General features: G+C 46.6%; 1 protein-coding gene across 2 annotated transcripts in view; it reads right to left on the minus strand.

Moving 5' to 3' along the window:
* Positions 1 to 7,801, minus strand: part of ELOC (elongin C) — a 30,411-nt gene extending 22,610 nt beyond the window's left edge. Inside the window, exons 1-2 of one of the 2 annotated variants that reach the window (XM_068237513.1) lie at positions 7,716 to 7,801; positions 1,352 to 1,396 (exon numbers count right to left, since the gene is read on the minus strand). In XM_068237513.1, coding sequence (XP_068093614.1) covers positions 1,352 to 1,355 — 4 coding nt within the window. In that variant the 5' untranslated portion in view covers positions 1,356 to 1,396; positions 7,716 to 7,801. Of the gene's footprint in view, positions 1 to 1,351; positions 1,397 to 7,693 lie in introns of both variants that reach the window. The other variant, XM_068237514.1, reaches the window with a different exon arrangement.
* Between the last annotated feature and the right edge of the window lie 2,498 nt (positions 7,802 to 10,299).

Consider the following 10,299-nt stretch of genomic DNA (forward strand, 5'->3'; position numbering starts at 1 on the left):
CGGCGGCGTTCAGAGCAGTAGCAATTTTTACTTACTGGACAAGTGCAGAATGCCCTCAAACAGGAGCATGATGGAGAAGACGTGGGACACGGGGCCGCACATGCATCAATCGGAAGGGGACAGCAGACGAATGGAGCAGTGCAGGGTGATGGAGAGGGACCAGGAAGACTTCAGGGGGCTGGAAGAAGCCCCAGGTAAGTGACTGTGCAGATCTATCTTACTTAAAATGTCCTAGGAGTCTTCTACAAGTATGATACAGAATTGGATCAAAATCATACATAAAAAAAAAAAAAAACACAAAGCAAATAAAAATTAAAATACATAGCCAGACTCCCCTCTGTCTTACTGCTTTAAATCCCCACCCTCCAAGCTTTGATCGAACCCATTTGCAATAAGGGGTGACGTCTACGTATAGCCCCTTTGACTGCACTCCCAAATGGCTCAGCACAGCAACTGCAAGCGTGGTGGGTGGGGCTGCAAGAAGGGGGGGGGGGGTCAAGGATTTCAATGCTGAGGGGCCAGAGTTTGCGGCTTTACAGACAGAGTCCCATGTGTTAGGTTTCAGAAGCTTGCAAGAATTGCGGCATCACAGACGAAGCCCCAGGTAGTAGGTTTTAAAAGCTTGAAAGTAAACTATGTACAGTAAGGCATTACCTGAATCAATATTGTTGGTGTGATGGATATATGACATGTCTGATGCATGGAGACACTCTGAACAATTGATGCAAGCCATGCACATACTGTCAACATTCAGGGCGTGTTCCCTCCTAGGGCATTTTCGCTGTTTTTTCAGCGCTGCCGATTTTTTAAAATCGCCTTAAAAGCGCTTGTACAATGATTCCTTATGGGACAGTTCATATCAGCGCGCTGCGTCTGCTTTCCGCTGGCAAAGCGATGCCTGCACCATTTTCGGGGCAATTTTGCTACAATGGAAGGTATACGAAAAGCGAAAAAATAAATAAATAGCCATATGCTGCGATTGCGTTCGCGCTTCTAAGATTACATTGTATTTATTATTTTCCAGGTCAAAGAGTTAACTTCCTGACGCAAGTGAAAAAAAACAAAAAAAAAAATCGCTCTGCAAAAGCGCTTTGAAAAAGGACTTTATACCGAATTGTAGCGCGCAGGTAAGCGCCAGGAGGGGAAAAATGCGGCCATCAGCTATTTCGATTTTAGATGTGTACAAAGCCTCTCGGCTCCTGTCTGTTATAGGGTGGACCGAGCCTGAGCCTTGCTGTGGGTCAGCTCCACATCCTAAGATCTTACAAACAAATTCTATTGCTAAACAAAAAGAAAAATGTTGCCACTTCTCATGTGGCGCATTTTCAGTTACAGAAAACATTTGACTTACCCATTGTATTTATTTGCTATTTCTTCAGAAGAATGAAGTGAATGTCTAAGGAAACACAAAAACAAACTCCTTAGTAAATCAACACAAATGTAAAATGTACAAACAATCTTCCAGCTAATACACACAAGCAGATTTGTGGGCAACTGTTCAAAGCAATAATTCTCCCAAACCAATCACGATAACAGTAAGACAAAGTATGAAAAAGAAGAGCGTTCTGTATGATGTCAGCAGTAAAAATAAGACTTCCAGTTTATTGAATCAGGTAAAACCAGCACAGTCAGACAGCTGACATGTTTCACACACTGGTCCTAAGTCATAGCACATTACATCGTGCGGAACACTCTTTTTCTGTCTTTATCTGTTGTCCTGGTTTGAGTCGCCTGGTTCCAACACTGTATTAGCAGTGGAAGTTGAGCAGAATTCACTGTATCCTTCGGTAAGGGCCCACTTCCACTTGTGCGGTGCGAATCGCCGCGGTAAAAATTCACATGCGGATGCGAATTTCGCATGCGGGTCTATGCTAATTTTCATGCGAATTTGCATGGATGACGATGTATGCGAATTTAACCATGGCAGTGCTGTTTTTTTCCATTGTTTCTATGCGAAAACTCACATGAAAATTCGCATACCCAAACCGCATGTGAATTTCCTATTAAATGCATTGTATGAGATTCGCATAGCGGTATGCGGCATGCGAATTCTGATGGCTCTGCCTTGCGAATTTTTTCTGCACAGAAATCCGCAAAGGAATCTTGACAAGTGGAAACAGTCCCATTCACTTGTATTGCTATGCGAATTTGCATGCGAAAAACGCATGCGAATTCGCGATAGTGGAAATGGGCCCTAAGACAAAATACACACAGGAGTGAAGATGCAAAAAAGGTACGTGTCAAAGTTCTCACCAGAATTTTTTTCCAGCCGGGTGGCATGAAAAAGTAGCTGGGTTGGGTGAGATGAGAGATTGCAGGGCTCCAGTGCTTCTCTGCACAACTCTGCTTACAGGAAAGAAGAAGGTGAGCTGATGACAGCCGAGTGGAGCACCCGAATAAAAGAGCTTGGGGAGAACACTGCATTTCCTATTGATCTGCCTATACCATGCAAGTTCTCCTTTGTTACTATTACATTGATTGGTCATTAGCAATCATATACAGTGTGGCAAGCAGCGCCAAATTATATTTACCAGCACTGACAATCTCTTAAAGACCAATATAACAATAATTTATTGGATTTCTCTGATCAGTTTGCAGAAGAGATTGCTTCCAAGCAACAGACAATCAAGATATTTTAATTGGACGAATGCGGCGATCCCCAGCCACTCAGAGCCCGGGTATCGCCAATATCCTTTACGGCGCTGCTGCGCAGCAGCGCCGTATGATGTAAACAGCGGGGATTTCTTCCCCGCGTGTTTACATTTTTGGAATACTGGCTGTTTTAGGTGTTATAAGTAGGAAAAAAGTTATTGCGGATTAAATAGGGTCCTAGCTAAAACTGCTATGGGCCATAAGGGGGAAACCAGGTCAACACGTGAAAGGGATATAGAGGCTAACATGTGAGGCTTAAAAACACATTGGGCCATAACCTATTACCAATAATAGGTAGACCACCCCCGGTCTTAACAAGCCAACGCATGTGTTGTGCCACTGCATTTGGGGGTCTCCTTTAATAAGGAGAAACCCATAACTCCCTGTGTAGCCGTACAAACATCGCTGAAGCCCACCGTAGCGGAGGCAGTCACAACCGGCCAAATTACCAGCATCTCTGCCGAATATCCATGGCAAGTCCCAAGGTAATTCTCTCAGAACCCTGGCAAAGCATCTTTGAAGCTCCTGCTGGGGCTCCCCATTGGTCCACTGTCTGGATCAAATCATAAGATTTGTGAAGATCCTTAGTAACATTTCCCACATTAAAAAGTGTACCTGAGGTAATCGGGCAAAAAATAGGATTCTTACCTAAGAAGAGTGAAGGCTCTGGATCCTCCAGAGGCTTCCAATGTACTCCAGGCCCTACCGCTGCTACATGCGCACTCCCATAAGAAAACCCTACAAGAGTTTGTCAGCTTTCTCATTGCGACCCTCTTTATGCACATGCATGACAACACCTGTACAGTAAGCCGGAACCGCGGGTGCAGCGCAGCCATGCTACTGCCCAATCCAGAGGCTTCCCTCTACTTAGGCAAGTATCAAATTCTTTGCCTGACGTTCCCATCGGGCTCTCTTTAACCACTTAACGACCACGGTCAGCCGATCGGCGGACCTAGGTGTTAAGTGGTTTTACATGGAAACCTTTCCATGTCAGTTCACGGAGGGTGTCTCCGTGAACTGCCTGCGAGCCTCCGATCGCGGCTCGCAGGCGAAATGTAAACACGCGGGGAAGAAATCCCCGCTGTTTACATCATACGGCGCTGCTGCACAGCAGCGACGTAGAGCAGATCTGATTGGACGGGGATCGCCACATTCTGATAGGCTGAAGCCTATTAGAGGCGGCGCAAGACGGATCTCCGTCCTGCGCCGACCATAGACTGCGGGAGAGGGAGGGAAGGACGGGGAGGCTGGGAATCGCTGCGGAGGGGGGCTTTGAAGAGCCCCCCCCGCAAGGCACAAGTAGCCGGCGGTGATCAGACCCCCCCCCCAGCAGGACATCCCCCTAGTGGGGAATAAAGGGGGGAAATCTGATCACCCTGGCTGATTCCTGATCTGTGCTGTGGGCTGGAGAGCCCACGCAGCACAGATCTGCGTCAAATCCCCTGGTCCTTAAGTGGTTAAGGCCCATGTCACAACGCAAACATATGAAATCGGCGCCAGTAGACTTGGGCGCCGGAACAGCCGGGATATGGCTGATCCTGCTTCTGCACAAGTCCAGGCCGTGTTAATTACTATACCCCCCTCTAGGCCGCCATGGATAGTAGGGGAATTAAATAATTCGGCTTCCAGCTATTGCTGGAGGCCGAATTATTGTGTTTTTTTAAGCAACTTCAGCTTCGTCTTCTGACGGAGCCGACCTTACTCAGTGAGCGCGCTATTGAAATAATACCCTTTATAGTCAATGGTGGCGGCGGCTGCGCCCAAATCTTCCTGCGCTGAAAAGCACTGCTCTGGTCACAACTGCTGAATACCGTGTTCCCCCAAAAATAAGAGTGTCTTATATTAATTTTTGCTCCAAAAAGTGTGCTAGGGCTTATTTTCAAGGGATGTCTTATATTGGTCGTGCATGATGTGTCCAATGCTGGCAACCTCTGCCTGCTGCTCATTGTACAGTTACAGTGCCGATCAGGCACCTTTCATGTCATTCCTGCACACAGGTGATAAATCTGCTGTGTGCAAGGATGACATAACAGGTGCCTGATCAGCACTGCACGATGTGTCCCTTACGCTGGCTGCCTGTGTGAAGCCGCTATACTGCAAGTTTAAGCTGCAGTACTGCCCGTTCTAATTGGATCAAGCAGTCTGGGACACGGGATCATGGCTCCGTGATTGGGCCAATCAATGCACTCGCTGAGTAGCAGCGAGTGCAGTGATTGGCCCAAAATTGAGCATGATCCCGCCTCCGAGACATCACGTCCAATTACAAACAGCCTGTGTAAACTAACAGTGAAGGAGGCGATGAGCGGTACAGAGGTGACAGCATGCAGTCTGGCATAAATGGAGAGTGTCCCAGAGACCTCACAGACACAGCAGCTCATTTGTGGTATGTGTCGGCTGGGGATATCTTATTTTCAGGGGATGCCTTATATTTCGAGCATAAGCAAAATATCAGCTAGGTCTTCTATTCAGGGAATGTCTTACTTTAAAGGAAAGACTGTAGTTGTTGGGGCGACATGGACAGCAATAAAAACCTGATTGTATTCTCTTTTTATCTCCTTTCTTCCTGTCCTGAGTGGAGTGTCCGAGTGAAAAAACAGAGTAAGGCTCGGTTCGCATTGGGAACTTTTAGCTTACGTTCCGCTCCAATGAGCGGAACACTGCAGCGGCAGCAATGCTTTCCCTATGGGAAAGTTCACATTGCTCCGTTCCCTGCGTTCCGCTCATGGGAGCGGACGTTCGACATGTCAGGACATTGCGTTCCCGCTCCGCTAACGGAACAGAAGCGGATGTGAACCGAGCCTCTATCAAAATCTTCCCACCCTGGGCTGACACACCATTACATTCTGATGGGAGAACTGTGCCTTTCCATTTCCAAATACACAGATATAATGATTTTTGAGTTGGGCATAAATGCCGAATAGAAAATTAAGCAAACACATGCACATCTCCACAAACTCAGGAAGCCAAAGAGATCTAGTAACTGAAATCTACTTGCTGCCACTTAAACGGAAGAGTCATTTAAAAGGGATCTACCGATGTTCCATTCAAATGAACGGAAGCGGTATTTTAAACAGTGACAGCTGGCATCATTTGATTATCAGAAAATGTTTAACATCTGTGGGCCCTTAATTTGCTGCCAGCAAGTTGCCTGTCACCTAGTAGCTTTTATTAGCTTGATTTATTTTTATTTGTTGGAGCATCAGCATGCAGAGTCTGGCAAACCAGAGAGGCTCCATGGCTTTGTACTACAGCTTATAGCTATAACAGGTAGAGAAATAATAGGTAGATCTCTTCTGACGTCCAGTGGGGCAATGTGTCAGGGTGATAAACGATCAACAGCAGATAGCTTTCAACTGTTTACCACATCTGGTATATTTTTGTCCTTTGGCTTGTATCTCTCTGACGCAGCAGCCGTCCTTGGCAAGTTTGCTGCCTCATATCTATTGTTCTGTATTGCATGTTGGGAGAGGCCCAGTGAACAACCCACACTGGTGCCCATAGAGTTTAGCAATACCAGCCCTCGTCCAGAGGTGGGTCAGCACCTCCTGAAAAATATGTAAAACAAGCTCTTTGTTTCAGGCCAAGCAGTTCCTATCTGTCCTTTTAACTGGATTTTAAGGTATTGAAATAAAGAACAGTGTTCTCCCCAGAAATTGTTTTTTCCAGCCGGGTTAAATGAAAAAGTAGCCGGGTGGGGCCAGATGAGAGAATGCATGGCCAGTTCTTCTCTGCTTACAGCAGAATAGGAGGTGAGCCGATGACAGCCGGGTGGAGCACCGGGCTAAAGCAGCCTGGAGTGAACACTGAAGAGCTATGTTTTACTAAAAGCTTAAAGGGAGCCTAAACCCTAGAAAAAAAATGAGTTTAAACTTACCTTACCTCGATGTCACTCCTGGATCTTTGTACGCGTTGACACCCGCTATAGTATCCGGTTACCACAGTAACGTGTGTAATGATTCGCATTGCGGCACGCTGACTCCAAGTTGGCAAAAACGAAACTATCTGCCGGTGGGGAACCAGAGGATCCAGGAGTGGTGTCGAGGGCACAGGATGGCTGGTAAAAGCCCCAGGTAAGTCAAACTTTTTTTTTTTTCAAGGGTTTAGGTCCCCTTTAATTACACCTTTTTCAGGAGGTGCAGACCCACGGCTGGAGGATTGCAATTGCTGTCCGAAAGGGTCCATCTGTTTGGGTCCTTTGACCACCCCATGGACGCTGATCTCCCTCTTTTTTGATAGCTATACCAGTACTAACAGCTGAAAGTTTCAATACTTACCTGACTAGAGAAGGAATGCCTATGTTATACTTACCTGGCTTGAGCAGGACTGCCAATGTTTCAAGTATCGAACCCAGCAACTTACAGCCTGGTATAGCAAATTATCAATTAATCTGTGTATTTTGCCAGAAATATATTCAAAAGAGGGTGTCATGATTACTTGTGACAGCTTTCAATTACCATTTTACAACCACCACTGTAAAGACACATTGCTCAGCATGTTCTGTTCTATGGAGATAGATGAAGGATGGGTCCACACTGCAGCAACTACAACAGTTCATCAACAGCAGTCAGGCAAGCTCATGATCTAAAGCAGTGGATCACTGAAGGGTTAAAACCATCAACATTAGAATGGACACCTGTACTCACACTAGACATAAGCAAGACACATTTGCATATCAAATATCTAAATTGTGTAGAAACCTTTAGTACATCCCGACTACCTGGTGTGAAAGAGCTAGATCCAAAAACTGCATGGGCAAAGTACATTTTAGAGATATTAGTATAGTATAGTATTTGTAGTAGCCATGTGCTGGGCAGCATGTCACTACTCTGCCACAGTACAAGCTCTCTCCTGAGAGGAGGAGGAGCCCAATGGGAGAAGCGTTACAATAAGCAGCAGAGCAAGGAAGTGCAGCGACAGCCATAGAGCGATGGGAAGATGGCAGAAGCTGGATGAATCAGCTGGGATCACGTAGGTCCCTCTGGGCCGAGCAGTGATAGTGGAGCAAGCAGTCGTACAGCGGGACAGGCACAAATCTTCTCACCGCAACACAAGAGCAGCCTCACCCGCTATTCTGCCAGCAGCCCCGATCGCTCCCCTTAGCGACAGCTGCAACAATCACTTCCGGAAGGTCACACCCAGGCACGAAGGGGGAAGTGACGTCCTAAATGTGCGCTGACACAAACTCTCCCTGCAATCAAAGCTATGGACACTTCCATTTTAGTGGAGACCAATGATGATAACAGCTTTCCTTTATGTAGATGCATAGCTCCTAACTGTCCCTCTTTGGGAACCCTGTCCCTCATTTGTCCCTCTTTCAGGGCTTTGTCCCGCTTTCTATGTAAATATATGTATTTCTTTACCAAAAAAAGTGTTTTTTTTTTAACTTTAAACTTTATTCCCATTCTTTAAATTGATATATTACTAATTTTAAAATGTTAATATGAAGGAAAATGAACCAGGATAGAGAGGACCAGTGTCGTTTGAATGATAAAATAACATTTTTCGGTACTTATCCGTTAACCGGGCGCATCCGGCAGGTGGCACTAATCACTATTCCCCCTCCAGGCCGACATGGTCTGGATAGTAGGGAAAGATGTAACTCTGGTGGAGTTTTGTCGCCACCTAGAGGATGCGCCCGGCTAATGGATAAGTACCTATTTTTCTTATGGAATCTTTATGCTATGTGTGACTAGGGGTATGAATGGTGCGTGGTCAGGGGTGTGGCTTAAGTGTCCCGCTTTCTCATCTCAAAAAGTTGTGAGGTATGAGCATGGGTGCACAGTAAAGGAGGTGCATGAACAGGTAGGACACAAAAGGAGGAGGACCCTGCCCAAAGGCTTACAATCTAGAGGGGAGGTAGGGACACGAAAGGTAGGGGACCAGAGTTCAGCTGCGGGTTTAGAGCACTAGTGAGGGATGGTAGGCCAGAGTGAAAAGGTGAGTTTTGAGAGCCTTCTTGAAGATGTTGAAGGAGGGGTCTGCCCTAATGGGTGGAGGTAGGGAGTTCCATAGCATACCTCCCAACTTTTTGAGATGAGAAAAAGGGACACTTAAGCCATGCCCCTGCCTCACCCCTGGCCACGCCCTCACCACACCTCTAGACAAGCATACCATAAAGATTTCATAAGAAACATATGTTGTTTTATAATTCAAACCACACTGGTCCTTTCTATCCTGGTTCATTTCCTTCATAGTAACATTTTAAAATTAGTAATATATCAATTCAGAGGTTGGGAATAAAGTTTAGAGTCAATCAAACACATTTTTAGTAGAGAAATATTTACATAGAAAGAGGGACAAAGTCCTGAAAGAGGGACAAATGAGGGTGAAAGAGGGACAGGGCTCCCAAAAAGGGACTGTCCCTCCGAAAGAGGGACAGTTGGGAGCTATGCTTAAAAACAAGAAGAGAATCGAGAGCCCAATATGGTGCAGTATTGTTAGGTAAAATGAAGAGTTCAATACAATTTTATGTGTATATACTCACAAACACGGGTTACCCATAGGCAACCACTTTAAATGCAGGTGGGGAGCATTAGGACCTGACCCCACTCAGGTTAAGAAGTCGCTCTCTGTAGATAGTAGATGGGGATGCACCCCTCCACCCAGGGTGGACTAGAAGATCAGCAAAAGCTCCGTATACAGAGGCGCCAGAGTAGAGTAAAACGTTTTAAAAACCGTTTAAAAGCAGAGGGGGATGTTAGGGTGGACTTACCTCCCTCTTACAAAAAAGAAAACTCACTCGAGTCTCGATAAAACAGAATTAACAAATAATTTATTCAACTCCACAAATGCAACGTGTTTCGCGGGCGTGACCCCGCTTCCTCAGGCAAAAATGGGAGCACAACTCAGTGGGTCAAGCAGTAGGAGCAGCTCTTGCAAAGTCCTGGAGGCGTGCATAGGACTGAGTGATGCGGGGGGCGGTAAGGCGAAGTTCATTCGAGGAGCGGTGTGTACCTCCGAGTAAGGTGTGTACCTCCGAGTAAGATCGGAAATGTAGGTTGGACAGGTTTTGTGGACAGATTTGTAGGTCAGACACAGTATCTTGAATCTGATTCTGGACTGGATAGGAAGCCAGTGGAGGGATTCACAGAGGGGAGCCACCGTGGTGGAGCGATGGGAGCAGTGGATAATTCTGGCTGCCGCATTCATAATGGACTGCAGTGGGGCTATTCGGGTCATATATACATGGCGCTTGATTCATCAAGCAGCGCTTGCTAAAGCAAAAAAACTTTGTACACTATTTTACAAGGATGTTTAATAGTTTACGCATAAACCACTTTTTATTTTTTTCTCATTCGTGAAAGAACCCCCTTAATGAGCCGTAGTGCACCCTATGCACACCCAGGGCCGGCCCTAGACTTTTTGCCGCCGGAGGCAAATTTTGAAAAAAATTATTGCTGCTCCCCCCCCCCCCCCCCCCCCCGCCGCCGAGCTGGAGGGGTAACGGGCAGGACGGGGGTATTGGGCCTAGCGGCAGGGAGCGGGGTCGGACCCCCCCTTCCCTCGCCTGGGTCCCCCGATCTGCGCTCCCCTCCAACCTTAAATAGATCAGAAGCAGCCGCTACTCGTAAGAAGCACGGGCGGGGAGGACTCACCACTTCCTCGATCCAGCGTGCGCTCCACTGACGTCACTTTCTGCAACGCCGT

This window comes from Hyperolius riggenbachi, chromosome 5 (assembly GCF_040937935.1).
Source record: "Hyperolius riggenbachi isolate aHypRig1 chromosome 5, aHypRig1.pri, whole genome shotgun sequence".
In the NCBI taxonomy this organism is placed as follows: Eukaryota; Metazoa; Chordata; class Amphibia; order Anura; family Hyperoliidae; genus Hyperolius; species Hyperolius riggenbachi.